Below are 17,869 nucleotides of genomic sequence, written 5' to 3' on the forward strand. Positions count from 1 at the left end.
TTATACACATAAGGCTTAGGGTATGTTAAACTCACATTTCTACTGGAAGTGCAGAACTAATTGCACATGCAAAAGAAGACACTTTCACAGTTATGCATAATGGCTAGAACGCCCACTAAGGATAACAGCAGAATTAAAAATGTGTCTTTATATGGAGAACAATTACATTATAGTAAACCGAAGAAGTGTTTCACTCTGACAGCGTAGAGCTGGTTCGAGGAAGTTTGAAAAAGTAAACAAATTCCTGTTTCAACAAATCTGTGAACAAAAGTTTCAGAAAATGGATCAAAGTGGCAGCAAAAACAAGCCAAACTGAATGAACATCACAGAAGCATCCTGATTTACTCTTCCAAAGTTCCTGCTTCACCAAAGAGGCCACGTCCTTTGACTTCAAACAAGTGCAATTATGTTTGACTTATTCTGAAAGTCGGAAAACAGATTGGGCTTGTCCATTGTTTTTCTCAAGGTACAAAATAACAAGATATTAGTGTATAACCTGAGGGGAAATGGCTAAAATGTCAGAAAAACAGTGGACAGACACACAAATGGGGAAAACTCAAATGTGAGATCTTAACCCATCAAAGAGCTGGAGTATTTGGGATATATGTCCTGCATATTTCAATATCACTCTCAGAATAAAGGGTACAAAGTTGTCACTGAAATGTTGTACAAAAGCTAAAATGTACATGATTGTATCTTACTTACCCCTATTTACCTTATTTATTTTTTTCTATTTTTCTATTTTTTCCATTTACGCCTAAAGGTACATAATTAGTACTTTTAAAGTGCATATTAGTACCATAAAGGTACATATTAGTACATAAAGTGTACATATTAGTACTCTTGAAAGGTAACCGGCCCAGTGACAGTTTGGTACCTTTTCCTGAGAGTGTATAGATTTTCATTTAATGAATGAGATTTTTTTTCTGATTGTCTTTTTTATAATGCACATATCACTTAATGTTTATATGCTGCTGTGTTGCTTTTCATTTTTTTAAACCGAACAGTTGGGCAGAAAGTGGCAGAAGAGTGCACACAGTCTTCGGAATTAGTCTAGGCTGTGGATTCTGGAGAGTTCAGGGTTTGGTCACTTGCTTCTGGTTCTGACAGACCCAAAGATCTCATGACAGGATGAGTCCATGATGTTGTCTGAGTTACATGACTAGAGGAAAAAGAAATATTAAATTAATAAACGACATCACCAAATGTAAAATATTTTGAATAAAAAAAAAGATGTACACTAACATTTTAAAGTTTGGGATTTGTAAGATTTTTTAAATGTACCTTAAAAAAAGCATCTTATGCTCACCAAGGCTGCATTTGTTTGTTAGAAATACATGGAAAAGACTAATATTGTGAAATAATATTACAATTTAAATTGTAATTGTTTTCCTTTTTAATATATATTAAAATGTAATTTATTCATGGGATTGCAAAGCTGAATTTTCAGTCTTTAGTGTCACATGATCCTTCAGAAATATGTTGATTTGCAAACTTTTTTTAAACAATTTTTTCAATGTTGAAAACTGTTGTGCTGCTTAATACTATCATGGAAACCATGATACATTTGTCTCAGGATTCTTTAATTAACAGAAAGTTCAAAAACAGCATTAATTAGATTTTTCTTGTAACAATGGAAAAGTTTTTACTGTCCCTTTTGACCTTGCTGAATAAAAGTATGAATTGCTACTGAACCCAAACATCTGAAACGTGCATGGGATATTTTAAGCATGCAGGTGAATGCTGTGGTGCTGGTGTGAGTGTAATGGAGAACGCTGAACTCATGGGTGTGGCATTGCGTGCCAAAAGAGTGATGGATGTCTGCAATATTAACTGGGTTGTTTTGAAAGTTATGCAAATAAAAGAACATGCTCATGGGAAGGGGAGATTGGTTTCCTCTCTCTAGAGCAGGGTTCCTCAAATCTTGCCCTGGAGGTCCAATGCACTGCAGAGTTTAGCTCCAACCCTGATCAAACTCACCTACCTGTGATTCTCTAATGATCCTGAAGACACTGATTAGTATGCTCAGGTGTGTTTGATTAGGGTTAGAGCTAAACTGCAGGAAAGTGGATCTCGTGGGCCAGCTTTGAGGATCCCTGCTCTAGAGATCAAGAGGTTACATAAATTTTGTCAATAACAATATGAAGATTCTGCTGGTTTTGTGCTATTTTGTTCAGAATATTTGGTTGTAGAAGTGCAGCTTTTTGAATGTATCTATTGAGAATGTTTACTGTAGCTAAAACCATTTATCTCATGCTGCACAAACAACTTATGAAGTGCCCTTCAAAACATGAGAACTGGTATTTACTTTTGTGAAACAAACCAGAAACAAAGGAACTGGTTTTTACGAATGTATTTGAAGTGACTCATAACTTACTTTACATAGTACTTCACTCCATCTGCAGTGTACGTCTCATCCCAGCCAAAAGGTAAACCTGTGAAAAAACAAAAACGGACAGAGAAATCAGATAAATTTACTCTACATGAGGACAACAAACAAGACACTGGAGAAGTCTGAAGCCAAAATAAAAAAACAGCATTGCAACATTTCTCGCTGATCCTCTTGATCCTGAGAGGCCAGTGACCGTGAGAATTTCCTGGCAACTGGATGAAATGGGGCCATAAATGAATATGCTGAGTGTCCCAGCATATCTGCATAATCTGAAAAGCTATTTTCATAAAAAATAAGGAATGTACAGTGAAAGTGTAACAAGCATCAAATGTGGGCAAATCAGATTTGCTTCCATTGGATTTAGATTTTGGTTTAAGGACACACATACACATTTCCCCAAATGCACTTTTTATCTTTGATGCACAGCTTTGGATTGAGGACTGATGTGTGCCAGGTTGTAATTAATGGACATCAGCCAAAAAAAACAAAACGCAAGTAGACACTACTAAGGCTCTATATGGCACAGGCTGGAATCTCATTAATACGTGCCACCATACTAGGTAACAAATCCCTGACAGAATTTGATCTTGACACTCCCTCTGTACGTGCAGGAAGTACAATTGACAGTAAGTCTGCTGGCATACACAATGTCCTGGCATGACTTTAGAATGGGTTTCTCGTCAGAAATATGATCTGATTCAAAAAAGGTGATAGAATAAAAAAAGAATAAACAGAGTATCCCACTGTCTAGATTTCACACACAATCAACATTCTGACAGGAAAGGCCAAAGAATAATTCGTGCTCGCTCAGATTTCTACAAACAAATGTCCCCGGCTACATATAATTTAGTACCTATGGGAATTCACAGTCAATTTTCTGTATCTACATTTGAACAAGTGGAAAATGTATGGAAGAAATAAGGTTTTTTACCATTTATCATTGGCACTGGCAATATCTTGAACATTTAATATTTAAATATTTATTATAGATTTAGATTAGAAATAAAGAAAAATAAAGAAGAACAGTAAAAGAACAAAAATTATATAATAATAATAATAATAAATAAACTAATTAATTAATAATAAATCAATTGGAACTAATACAAATAATATTTTTATTTTAAAATATGCACACATTTGCTCTTACTCCTATGCCTAATATGTCGAAAACTAAAACAGTAAAATGTTTTGTCTCATCCCATTCAATTATTAAATATCATGTAAATGATTCAGCCTAAATTCTGAATTCAAAAGGGCAAAATTTGACAAAAAAAGGTTAAGTACTTACAAGTACTTAGTAAGTTAAGTATGTTCATCCTAACACCAAACATAAAAATATCAAATACTGGGTGGACGATTTGTCCATTTTTTTAATTATTGGGGAGGATTTTTCAGTCTTCATACCTAAGTTTCCTTTAAAGTATCCATGAGAAGAAAAAACTATTTCAATGCTCATTTCATAATAGTTTCTTAGAATATAACCAGAATGTTTTTGTTTTCTTGCATTCATCTCTATTTTTAGTGGCCATCAATTCAAGTCTTTAAATTCTACAGCTTAGAGATCTTTTTGGGATTCAGTGTTCTGACGCATTCACGGTCAACACAAACCGTTACTGCCTAAGCCTTGGGACACAGTAACACTCAAAGTAGCTCATCACATAAAAAAACAAAACGCAAGTAGACACTACTAAGGCTCTATATGGCACAGGCTGGAATCTCATTAATACGTGCCACCATACTAGGTAACAAATCCCTGACAGAATTTGATCTTGACACTCCCTCTGTACGTGCAGGAAGTACAATTGACAGTAAGTCTGCTGGCATACACAATGTCCTGGCATGACTTTAGAATGGGTTTCTCGTCAGAAATATGATCTGATTCAAAAAAGGTGATAGAATAAAAAAAGAATACACAGAGTATCCCACTGTCTAGATTTCACCCACAATCAACATTCTGACAGGAAAGGCCAAAGAATAATTCGTGCTCTCTCAGATTTCTACAAACAAATGTCCCCGGCTACATATAATTTAGTACCTATGGGAATTCACAGTCAATTTTCTGTATCTACATTTGAACAAGTGGAAAATGTATGGAAGAAATAAGGTTTTTTACCATTTATCATTGGCACTGGCAATATCTTGAACATTTAATATTTAAATATTTATTATAGATTTAGATTAGAAATAAAGAAAAATAAAGAAGAACAGTAAAAGAACAAAAATTATATAATAATAATAATAATAATAAATAAACTAATTAATTAATAATAAATCAATTGGAACTAATACAAATAATATTTTTATTTTAAAATATGCACACATTTGCTCTTACTCCTATGCCTAACTAATATGTCACTAAAACAGTAAAATGTTTTGTCTCATCCCATTCAATTATTAAATATCCTGTAAATGATTCAGCCTAAATTCTGAATTCAAAGGGCAAAATTTGACAAAAAAAGGTTAAGTACTTACAAGTACTTAGTAAGTTAAGTAAGTTCATCCTAACACCAAACATAAAAATATCAAATACTGGGTGGACGATTTGTCCATTTTTTTAATTATTGGGGAGGATTTTTCAGTCTTCATACCTAAGTTTCCTTTAAAGTATCCATGAGAAGAAAAAACTATTTCAATGCTCATTTCATAATAGTTTCTTAGAATATAACCAGAATGTTTTTGTTTTCTTGCATTCATCTCTATTTTTAGTGGCCATCAATTCAAGTCTTTAAATTCTACAGCTTAGAGATCTTTTTGGGATTCAGTGTTCTGACGCATTCACGGTCAACACAAACCGTTACTGCCTAAGCCTTGGGACACAGTAACACTCAAAGTAGCTCATCACATGCCTCTTTAAATTTAATCAACTCTTTGTTTTCTAATAGCCTTGCTCTAGTAACCAAGAGCGAATGATTTCACTAGATCAACACTATGATACTGGAAAGACAATTTCAGCTGCCTCAAATTACGCCTAAGCAAATCAGATATAATTGGGATAAGCTGCAGACACTCTCCCAAAATTGATTTGCTGTTCTCTTAAAGGGACCGTATGAAAATTCTGTCATCATCCTCATGTTGTTCCAAACCCGTATGGCTTTCTTTTTTCTGGAGAACACAAAAGAAGATAACATTCTTCAAAATGCTTTCATTTGTCACGGTCAACACAAACAGTTACTGCCTAAGCCTTGGGACACAGTAACACTCAAAGTAGCTCATCACATTTTTTTCTAATAGCCTTGCTCTAGTAACCAAGAGCGAATGATTTCACTAGATCAACACTATGATACTGGAAAGACAATTTCAGCTGCCTCAAATTACGCCTAAGCAAATCAGATATAATTGGGATAAGCTGCAGACACTCTCCCAAAATTGATTTGCTGTTCTCTTAAAGGGACCGTATGAAAATTCTGTCATCATCCTCATGTTGTTCCAAACCCGTATGGCTTTCTTTTTTCTGGAGAACACAAAAGAAGATAACATTCTTCAAAATGCTTTCATTTGTCCTCTGCAGAAGAAATAAAGTAATACAGAACAACATGAAGTTGAGTAAATGATGACAGAATTTTCATTTAAATTATGAAATAAGGCCAATTATTATATCCTAAATGCTTATTCCAAAGCATGTCTCCCCCTCTGTCTTACTGATGAGTGGTACGCAGCCTGTCACATGGCTGGGAGAACATCCATCACGTGGAGAGCACTGCCTGTCTCTGAGCTGAGCTGGAGTTGCTCTCTCTGGTTTCAATCGGTGTGATGAGGATGGCCCTCCATGTGCAACTCAAAGCCTGCCTCGTCCTCCCCCACAGAGAAGCATTCAGCCAAAACGTGAGCATCACTCACTGAGAGGTCACATGCTGCCAGGTGTGTGGGACATGTTTCCCTGTTCCCTAAGCAATCACTTTAGCTCTTTCTTCCCTTCCTCAGCTTCACTGATTCTTTGACCCCGAGTCTTCTATCTTTCTCTAATCCATCCGTCTGTCCATCTTTCTCCCATTTTTGTGCATCACTTGGTACCTTAGAAATTTAAGCTACCAAACACAGAGTTGTTAAATCATCCTATTTATTGTAATGGTCTTTTTATCTAAAGGAATTAAATATTATAAATATTCAATTTAATATATACCTATTTGGTCCCACTTTATATTAAGTGCCCTTAACTACTATGTACTTACATTTAAATTAATAATTTGGTACAATGCACTTATTGTGTACATACATGTTTGTACATTGTACTTACATTTTAAAAATACCTGCATGTAATTATATCTGTAATTAATTTCTGTAATTACATTTATAATTGCACTGTTGACCCATCCCTTACACCTTAACCCACTCTTCAACCTACCCATACCACCTCAATAGCAGCAAAAGTGTTTTGCAATATGAACAAAATAAGTACATTGTACTTGTTTTTTTTTATGTAAGTACATAGTAGTTAAGGCCACTTAATATAAAGTGGTACCATGATTAATTTGAACTATTTGCAAATAATATTTTTATTTTAAAATACACAGCGTTGTTTTGGACCCCAGTGACAAAAATTCTTCAATATATTTTCTTTTTTGTTCCACAGAAAAAGACTGAGGGTAAGTTAATGATGACAGACTTTCCATTTTTTTGGCTGAACTACACTAGATTGATGGTCGACCAATTTGGGTTTTTCAATGTTTTTTGTTAAAATATTACATTAAAGCCCTCAATCCTGAAAATGTGCTTTGAAGTTTTAGGAACTCTCTGATATATTATGCCATTTAATCAGATTCACTGCACATAATGTTCATTCAAAAGTGCTTTGACAAAGAAAAAATGGTTGAAAAGCAAGTCCATCATTGATTAACCTCAGTGTTTATGCTGAGACCATGTATTCAGAGAATAAGAGGAGGCCAGAGATGCTCTTTTGTCTGGGTTCCAGAGTGTCCCTGAACTGTCTGTTTCCTTTAACATGCAAAAAAAATCCTGCCGGTCTGTAACCAGGAATACGACACACTTGCTTTCTTGGGATACAAAGAGCAGGATATTTCAGATAATATTACTATCCGTCTATATTATTATTCAATCTACCTATCAGGTCTTTTTTAATACTTGACATTGATTCTATGACTCATTTTGAGTTTTACGAGGTTGTTTTGGACATCCTGTGTTAAAATACAGAAAAAGAAAAAGCAGCCTCTTGGTGTTATTTTTTGTTTCCAGAGCTGCGCTTTGGACGGACTGCTATCAGTAATGTTTTGACAAAGTGGATCAATTTAACTAGGCCAACAAGATAGTATTCTTTCATTTAGCAAACAGTGTCAGTCAAAACAAGATGTCATCAACGATCATTGTTTTTAACTATTTAAAAAGGCTCTTTTACATGTTTTCTCATTTAGGACCCATTTCTAAAGGTATATATCTTTGTGTAGCCTGTGACATGATATAGAGTTGCAACAAAGATGTGGCCAATTGCTTTCTAGCAGCTTCGTATCCAGGCAACGATAGCAGCAGTGAGGTGAATCAGATGTAAAAGGCTTGTATTAACAGCAAATGCACCTTGTATTGTGTTTCCTTACGAGATTGGCCTAATTTTATTCACTATACACCACTAAATAGATTAGATTTCACGATTAAGGTGGTTTGCCTCGTTTTCTACGATATATAAGATGTAAAACGCTTACATCATAAGTAACTGAACAGACAGGATATGAAAAATTCAACAAGCAAGCACATTATTCAATTAACTTAAATGTAGATCACTAGGCTGTCTGCTGAAAAAGCAAAAGATATTCCATTGCATCTGAATAGGTTCTATAAATTTGAACAATACGCAGAATCTTGGTCGTAATGATACTATAATGTTTAAATGTGTCTAGTTTAAGAGGCTTGTAATGAGATGGGATCACGGAAAGACTGCCAATGTTTTGACCTCTACAGGTCATTAGATGCATTTATGTAAGGTCAAACGTTGCTGGAAGGTAAGCTACATATTTTCCTGAGAATTACAAAGCTGAATGGGGTCAGGAGTTAAAGCAATGGCTAAATGAGCAGACAGAATGTGTTTGTTAGAGTGTGTGACGTGTGTGCATGTGTAAGTAATATTTTATAGATATATACAAAATATTACACATATTATAATATGCATCCCCCTTGAACCATAACATCTCATCCAGTTCAGCTAAAATTGCTGGTGCCATAAGCTACATTTTTGTATGACACAAACAGTGTCAAGACAACAACATGAGGGTCAGACAAACTGACATGAGATACAGTTGCAATTAGGTAGATTTTGTGATGTTTGTTTTTTCATGGCAAAGCAGAAAACATGCCTGTATACTTACAGTCCAGCTCTAGAATGCCTCTGACAGTATTAGTTAGTTCTTTAGCTTCCACAGCAAGACCAGATGCTGTCCAGGGTGGTTTCTTCCCACCTCGAGATGGCAAGGTCTGAGACAGATTGGCCAACTTTGGATCGCTGGGAGAACTGAAAAACAAAACACACAATCCTTTATTTAAACCACTGTAAGCGGTTTCAGTAATAACCTAACCTTAACCTAACTGTGGCTAAACTTTTTATTTAATAAAGACATTTTTTATTTTTTTTTTATTTTGAATTGTTTTCTTAATCCTCTAAAAATGGAAAACTGTGTCAGTCTTGTATTATTTTCAAAAGACTTGTTATAAAAGCTCTACAAAAGTGCACTCCCTTCGACCTGAAATGAACAAAGCATGCTGGGCAGATTGGCGTAAAAGAAGAGCCCAGCATGACTCGTAATAAAGGGTTTTTGGGGAAGGGGATTCAGACCCACTGACATGGATGGACCAGTGTTATGAAAACATATTATGAAACTACCACACTTTCGGGTCATTAACAGAAAACCGAAATGAATTGGTCCAGACTGATTGAATCATTGCATGCGTTTGAAACATATTTTGCTACAGTCTAGGGGTGTAACGGTACACAAATATGACAGTTCGGTACGTACCTCGGTTTTAACGTCACGGTTCGGTATCATTTCGGTACAGCAGGGGGAAAAATTTAACTTTTTTTTTTTTAAATGGTTTACTGAACAAGTTGCTTTTTCTTTAAATACATTCAGTTATATTTGACATTTTCTTAGTGATAAAAATCTACCTCAGCTTATGCTTAGGAAAAAAAAACTAAAAAAAAAAACTGTATTAGTTCGGTACACATGCGTACCGAACCGAAAGACCCGTACCGAAACGGTTCGGTACGAATACATGTACTGTTACACCCCTACTACAGTCTGATAAAAAAAATAAATAAATAAAAAATAAAAAAAAAATATATATATATGCCGTTATAGAATGATATGGTTTATTTTGTTTGAAATATTCTAATGTATCAGCAGTTTATTACTGTATCTCAGTAATCCTGATCTTAAATGACACAATAATTTTATTATTTTTTTACACCTCCACTAAAAAGTTTGGGGTCGTAAAGAGATTTTTTAAAATGCTTTTGAAAGAAGTCTCTTATGCTCAGCAAGGATGCATTTATTTGATCAAAAACAAATTAAAAGCAGTAACATTGTGAAATATTTTCTAGTTTAATATAATTAAAATATAATTTATTCCTATGATGCAAAGCTGAATTTTCATCAGCCATTACTCCAGTCTTGTTACTCCAGTTGCTTGATTCCTCAACATTCTCTGATTTGCTGCTTAATAAACATTTCATATTGTCAGTAATAATGTTTAATATAGGGCTTTTGTAGGAACCGTGATTTTTTTCATTGATAAATAGAATGTTTAAAAAAAACAGCATTAATAATAATATAAATGTCTTTACTGTCACTTTAAATATCCTTGTTGAATAAAAGCATTAATTTCTATGGTATTTTTAGGGCTAGATAACAATGATAGTCTAAAGTAAAAAAAATAAAAAATAAAAAAAAAGGTTTGAGAAAACTGATAAGAAATGAACTCATATTTAGCATGTAAATAACTCTTTCATTCGTTGGATGCATTCAAAGAAGAGTGACTTACAAGTTCTCATGCAACCTCTCTCAAAAAGAAAAATTGTATTTTGCTGCAAATTGCTGACAGCCTTCATTTTGATTGATGCGGACATGTGTAATATTTTTTAGCCCTAATACACAAAGACACAGTGGCCTCTTCAGTCAGTGGGGGTGATCATTAGGGGAAAAAGGGCTCTCCAGACGTGCTCTGCTAGCTGGGCAAGGGGCGACAGGCTGCAGGAGGCCATGTTGATTGGGCCTAATCAACATCACTGCCACAGGAAGGTGTTGTACTGGCCTCTAGTCATTAACTATCCCTGTCTTTTGCCCACAAAGTCTCTCTTATAATAGAAATAAAGGCAGAAGACTCACTCTGGAAAAAAGTTACCATTTACACACCCTGAATACACAGCCTCCTAGAATATCAAAGGCGAACTTTAATGACTGTGTAAAGGTCCCTAAAGGAAAAGAGACTTTGTTATTACATCATTCTTTTCCACACACCTGTTGCTAGCGAAGTGTGGTATTACTGTCTGGCATACTTCAAATTAGATTAGAATTCGGTCAAATAATTAGATCTGCCTTAACAAAAGACTGACGGGGGTACGAGAATAATTATCTTACCTATAGCCTCTTGAACCGCTTTGGTTTTCAGACAAAAAGCCTTGGACAGCCTGTGGGGGTTTTAAAATGCAGGTGATCAGATTAGTCCATAGTTGCAAGATTTAATGCTGCATAAAGATCAACATTCTGCTATTTTATTTGTAATAACAATAACACAATTGATTTTATATGATTAATATTACTATCATTACTACTACTTGCAATCATCATCATCATCATTTTTTACATTTATTATTATTATTATTAATACCACTGCTACTACTACTGTTGTACAGTTAAATATTTTAAATCCATAATAATAATAATAATAAATGATGAAGATTATAATAAAAATATTATTATAATAAAAATGATGATTATTATTATTATTATTAATACCGCTGCTGCTGTTGCTGCTACTACTACTACTGCTTGTACAGTTAAATATTTTAAATCTATAATAATAATAATTATTATTATTATTAACACCATTTCTTTACAGGTTACATACAGTATATAGGTACATAAGCATATTCACATAAGAGTAAAATTGCAATTAAAATCAAGTATCTGATGCATGGTGTCCACGAAATTAACCATTCAGGATGCAATGCTATATACAAACCATATTCAGCAAGAACTGAAGTGGCTATGCATCATGTACTTCTGGAATATATACAGTGGGTACGGAAAGTATTCAGACCCCCTTACATTTTTCACTCTTTGTTATATTGCAGCCATTTGCTAAAATCATTTAAGTTAATTTTTCCAAATCCAGTTGTGAAAAACTTGTTGCATCTTTCCCAAAGACTCATGGCTGTATTAGATCAGAAGGGTGCTTCTACTAAATACTGAGCAAGGGGTCTGAATACTTAGGACCATGTGATTATTTCAGTTTTTCTTTTTTAATAAATCTGCAAAGATGTCAACAATTCTGTGTTTTTCTGTCAATATGGGGTGCTGTGTGTACATTAATGAGGAAAAAAAATTAACTTAAATGATTTTAGCAAATGGCTGCAATATAACAAAGAGTGAAAAATTTAAGGGGGTCTGAATACTTTCCGTACCCACTGTATATATATTATATTCTTATGCAACAGACAGAAGTAAAGCACAGGTTTATTTGGGAAAAACGTTTTTTTTTCTCTGTGTTCTGTAATAAATGTATGATTTATGCAGTCCAATGGAGTGCTAATTGATTTGTTGCATCTGGTATAAGTGGAAAAACAGTTGCACATTGATGTCATGTTGTTGTTGTTGTTGTTTTTAAATAGCTGCCTAAAGAAAGGGTTACTACACATTCTAAGTCAATCATGTGAATGTCAGTTCAAAAATGTCCGTTAAGAACTCTTGGAATGATGACGTAAATACGCTATGCTTGTGTGACTACCTTTGCCCACTTCATATAAGTTGATGGATGCCATCAGAAGGACATTCCACACACACTTTTTTGGCTCAGTTTTTCTGGTTTAGTGAGAAAACTAAATTCAGGGAAAAAGTAAGAATGGTCTTTGTCAAATCAACATATGAAGTGCAAATACTTATACAGTACAATTTAATATCCTAAGTCACTCTGCATGAGCAATATTCATGGTGGAACCTGATTTTAAGATATGAGGATGTGATGATTTAATGTGCAGTTGGTTAAACTTAATTGAAAATAAAGATACATCACCTCCACAAACTGTAGAAGTTTACCCGTGGAGACTTCAAAACCCTTCTTTGCAGTTTCACTCTTCCGTAGCTGGCATTCGAGTACAGAAATCCTTTTTTTCAGATCTTGCAGATCATCCTGAATGAATATTAGTAAAGTAGTACAGATTACAGTTTTAGTATAGTAAAATGTACTTTTTTAATGCATTAAAATGGTACTGATTCAAAACGTGTCTAATATGGATTTGCAATTAAAAGTGCTGTCAGAAAATTAAACATTGGAAATAGTAAACTTGGCTTTTTTATACATATATTTTAGAATAATTTTGAAGGTGATTGTGCTAAAATGCAATTAATACATAGTGTGTGATCATTTTTCCACAAGCAATCGTAACAATAATGTTATCCTACGTAATCATAAATTGCTGTGAAAATAAAAGTTTATCCTGGAGACACGCGAGGTTGCTAGCCAGAGTTTTCAAAAATAACCTCGTCAGCCCACGTCACCCTGCAAGATCATGTTAAAGCCTTCGCAGCACATCAGCCCAGTTACTGAATAATACAAAGCAAACAGTGACCTACTTTCTATAGTACACGAGAGAGGTAAAATCCGGAGTGGGGTCGTGCATGGGGATGTGGATTGGGAATGGCTAGTGTAAAACTCTCAAAGTGGAATACCTTTCCACGGCCAGGTTGCTCAGTTTTCTGAGACTTCATTTCAGCTATCTCAGCCTCCAGGAGATGGATAACCTCCTCGTAGTCCATCTCCATTCCCCGGGCCTGTTTCTGAGCTGCCTCTGCCAGATGGATCCGGGTCCGTAGGGATCGACTCTCCTCCATTGCAGATTTTGATTCCTGCAACAGCGGAGTTCCACTTAGAGCAACAGTGCTGAGAGTGCATGTACAGTAGGACATTACAATGCTCAGGGGCTCTCCCCCCCTAACATTGCAAACTCAGTGAACTTGGAAAGAAATGCCTGCACAGTCTCATCCCTCCCTCCATCACTTCCCTCCAGACTCGCAGCATGACAAAGCACAGCTCTGCTTCTTTTAACCTAGAAGTTTAAAGAGGCTGAAAGAACAAGTCATGTGCAAACAAGTTTCTTTATGTCCATTTCTGCTTTACAGAGAATAGACAGGGCAGGTTTTGGCAGACAAGAACCAGTAAAACAAGCTGTTACATAATACAGGTATCGAAAGATGTTTTGGCATTGACGAAAACCACAACAGCATCGGATACTTGTCAGCACGGCATCGCTCAATAGCTGTCAGACAAAGGAAAGGTAACCAGGCCATTGTAATTATGAAGCTGTGGGGTATAATAGCACTCTTAATGGACAGGTGACACGAAATGTGTGAAAACCACACTGTGAGGATTTATAAATGAATGCGCAACGTGTGGCAGTTTACAATTAAAAATTTGAGATTAAAGTGACTGTGACTTTCTTACTGCGGACCTATTAGAGTAAGATTCGAAAACACATTTTACTCATCATGAGTACTATTAACTGTCACATATTTCAGAGTACCAGGAATAATTAACTTATGAAAAGGGTACAGATAATTGCCCACTGAATGAAGAACTTTACTTATTAAATAGACATGATGGATCTTACATCCTTTTTTATCAGAGAGGCATATAAATTGGCACTTATGTCCATTTAATGTCCATGTATAATGGAGAATATGTGAAGTGTATTATAAGGATCGTGCATTGGTTTACGATTAATGTCATTTTCAAAGAATGTGGAATTCAAAAGCTCATACTGTATAACTCTGTCCCAGAAATCCTGAGAAACAGAGGGGGTGGCTGGGAAAAATAACAAGAATTTAATGAACTACGGAAGCTAGTATTAAGCCTTGCAGTCTAAAGAGATACTGGAAGCATTAGTGCAGAATAATTCTATTCATATACAGTACATATAGTAGCTTATATATACACTACCGTTGAGTAATATTGTGAAATATTAATACAATTAAAAATTACTTGTATTAATACTTGTAAAATTAGCCATTACTCCCAGTCTTCAGTGTCACATGATCCATCAGAAATCATTCTAATATGGTGATTTGGTGCTCAGAAAACATTTTTAAATGGTCATACTTTTTTCATGATTAATTTGATTAACAAAAAATTTAAAACAACAGCACTTATTTTATAAATAGTTACACAGTAATATATACTGTATACATATAATACTGCATACAGTATTTCTTTGTTTATTTTTTCGTGTTTTAACCATAAATATCATTAAATTTTATTCCATTTTTGCTTAAAATAAAAAAGACAGATATATTTAAGATATATTCTCCAAACAAAATTGTTAATATTGAAATAAATTTTGACTTGAAAGTAAATTTGTGTTGTTTTAAGAATGTCTAGATATTCTTTCAGTGTCACATGATCCATCAGAAATCATTCTAATATGGTGATTTGGTGCTCAGAAAACATTTTTAAATGGTCATACTTTTTTCATGATTAATTTGATTAACAAAAAATTTAAAACAACAGCACTTATTTTATAAATAGTTACACAGTAATATATACTGTATACATATAATACTGCATACAGTATTTCTTTGTTTATTTTTTCGTGTTTTAACCATAAATATCATTAAATTTTATTCCATTTTTGCTTAAAATAAAAAAGACAGATATATTTAAGATATATTCTCCAAACAAAATTGTTAATATTGAAATAAATTTTGACTTGAAAGTAAATTTGTGTTGTTTTAAGAATGTCTAGATATTCTTATTGGGAAAAAAACACAAAATATAGATAATTTTATTTAATTTAATTTTATTTAATTTTATTTTATTATTTACTGGTGTAAGCTCAAAACAAGCTCTCTATCGTATCCATAACCCCAGATCACAATGCACAGATACAATTTAAATGGAGAGATCTTATCCCTGGAGCCACATGGACAAGTCACACCTCACACCAGTCACAGCTGCCCCTATACACGTTTTGCTGTAATGTAGCCGGGTGAACACTGCGTGGATGGTGATGTAGCATGCACATTTCTCACAAGAGAGGAGGCTTAAAAGCCCACTGCTTCGATGCTGAAAAGCCCATCAGCCTACCTGTTGTTCTAATGGCAGATATAGAAGGTAAAGTGTGGGTGGGGGTGAAGAGAGCAGAAAGGATTCAGCAATACAGAACGAAGCTTTAAAGAAACATACATGGCTTTAAAAAGCCTTGGTTTCACACCAGAGGGAGTGTAGTACATCTATTAGCGCTTCAGTCTGATGAACTGGATACGAACTGAGCCCACTGAAGTGCTCCAGGAGGGAGCAGCTGCGACTCCACAGACTCGAGCAAAGCGCTCTGGGAAGGGGAGACAGAAGTTGCATTGACCCTGACGCCAATCGAAACGAAATACAGCTGACCAATCATTCAATGTGATGCTTTGATAAAGAGTATAACTGCATTTCCTTCTTATTTAGATCATCTCTTAAGGTCAACCGCAAGTGAAATTGCTGTTGCTTCAATTCATTGCTGCAATGATATCACCAGCAGCCGGGTCGATACGAGGGCACTAATAGTTCACCACACACCAATATACCACACATAAATTAGTTTCTAAGAAAATGTGAGCGGTGCTTTTTCTGGCCAAAACTTTATTGCCATGATGTGAAGGTGTCACTAACTGATTGCTAAGGTGTTCTTTTAGCATGTTGATATGTGGACAAAAAAAAAAATCAAAACGAGCCCACCAACAAGTCTCTATGATATTCTGTGCCCATGTTGTTGTACAAAGTTTGGGGTCAAAAAGATTCTTTTAATATTTTTGAAACAAATCTCTTATGCTCACCAAGGCTGCATTTATTTGATAAAAATACAGTAAAAACTGTAATATTTTGAAATATCATGACCATTTAAAATAACTGTTTTCTATTTTAATACATTTTAAAATGTAATATATTCCTGTGATGGCAAAATCAAATTTTAGCAACAATGCTCCAGTCTTTAGTGCCACACAATCCTTCAGAAATCATTCTAATATGCTAATTTGGTGCTCAAGAAACATGTTTTTTTATTATTAATATCAATGTTGAAAACATTTGTGCTGCTTAATATTCTTGTGGAAACCATTATATTTTTTTTCCAGGATTATTTGATGACTATAAAGTTCAAAAGAACAGAATTTATTTGAAATTGAAATCTTTTGTAACATAAATGTTCTTAATGTCACTTTTGATCAAATTCAAATCAATTCTGATTTCTTTGAAAGGTAATAACACACCTCTTCTCAACATGCTGCACAATTTGAGGTATCATTCATGTCCGTAACACACACAAGTAATACCTAATGTTGGTGGTTTGTTCAAATTATCAACCATAAGCATGAGCAAAAGCAATCTTGAAGATGTCATTAGCATAGACTGTACTGCCAATTTAGTTTAATTGATATGCAGCAGGATGATTAGAATGTTCTGCTCTGCTGCCTTAGTAACAGTCTAATAAAACCATTAAAGTCCAATTCATCTCGCATAGAATGCTGAGGCTCTTTGGATTTGGGTTTACGTAACAAGCACTTCTGAGGCTCTGAGATAGAACCCAAAGGGCTTGTGGGTGCCCATTTCTTTATAACTCATCGAAAAGAACTATTTCCAAACACCGACCGCCATCCCTCAATGTCCTACATACTTCATCTCCCACACGATGTTCTTAATGTGGGTATTTCAAGCTTCCTGTAGTGAGCGCAACACGCTGAAAATAGATTTTTTGGATATTGCTCATAGCATTTTTCATTTTTTTCTAATTTGAGTTCTGTATAGTGTTGCTGAGAAAATAATGCAGTTTCAGCATTTAACTCTACAGAGCACCTGCATCTCACCTTTAAGAGTCTAATGGCACATGTGCCCACAGCTCCCCCCTGTGGCATATCTAACATGGTACAGTGACAATGGAATAGAACAATGTAAAAATAAAGAAATAAATAAAACAAAAGATGAATGTCTTAAAGTTAAAGGCCTGTTTTACACCACTTTTAGCAGTTTAAATGCAACAGCAGGCTAAATCTGAGCTTACACTGTGGAAGTCAAACACTAAATTGTAGCAATTGTCTGGATTTAGCCAGATAGTCAATATATTCATATCATATGTTAGATCACCTAATTCTGAAAAACTTCAAGAACCAAAAGGTGAAATCTAGTAATTAATTAAAAAATTCACTGCATGTAGAAACTGATTAAAGCTTCATATAGAAATAAAAAAAGGCGAAGAAGTGAAAATGTGAGTAGTTTCAATTATTTTATGTT

The 17,869-nt window shown here is 34.6% G+C and overlaps 1 protein-coding gene across 2 annotated transcripts in view; it reads right to left on the reverse strand.

Moving 5' to 3' along the window:
• Positions 1–998: 998 nt before the first annotated feature.
• stxbp4 (syntaxin binding protein 4) overlaps positions 999–17,869 on the reverse strand; it is a 30,654-nt gene continuing 13,783 nt past the window's right edge. For both annotated transcript variants that reach the window (XM_016572319.1, XM_016572318.1), the window contains exons 17-22: positions 13,279–13,455; positions 12,623–12,739; positions 10,969–11,018; positions 8,704–8,846; positions 2,378–2,435; positions 999–1,162 (exon numbers count right to left, since the gene is read on the reverse strand). In XM_016572319.1, the coding sequence (XP_016427805.1) occupies positions 1,054–1,162; positions 2,378–2,435; positions 8,704–8,846; positions 10,969–11,018; positions 12,623–12,739; positions 13,279–13,455 (654 nt within the window). In that variant the 3' untranslated portion in view covers positions 999–1,053. The remainder of the gene's footprint in view (positions 1,163–2,377; positions 2,436–8,703; positions 8,847–10,968; positions 11,019–12,622; positions 12,740–13,278; positions 13,456–17,869) is intronic.

This window comes from Sinocyclocheilus rhinocerous, unplaced genomic scaffold (assembly GCF_001515625.1).
Source record: "Sinocyclocheilus rhinocerous isolate Xijiao unplaced genomic scaffold, SAMN03320098_v1.1 scaffold140, whole genome shotgun sequence".
Lineage (NCBI taxonomy): Eukaryota > Metazoa > Chordata > Actinopteri > Cypriniformes > Cyprinidae > Sinocyclocheilus > Sinocyclocheilus rhinocerous.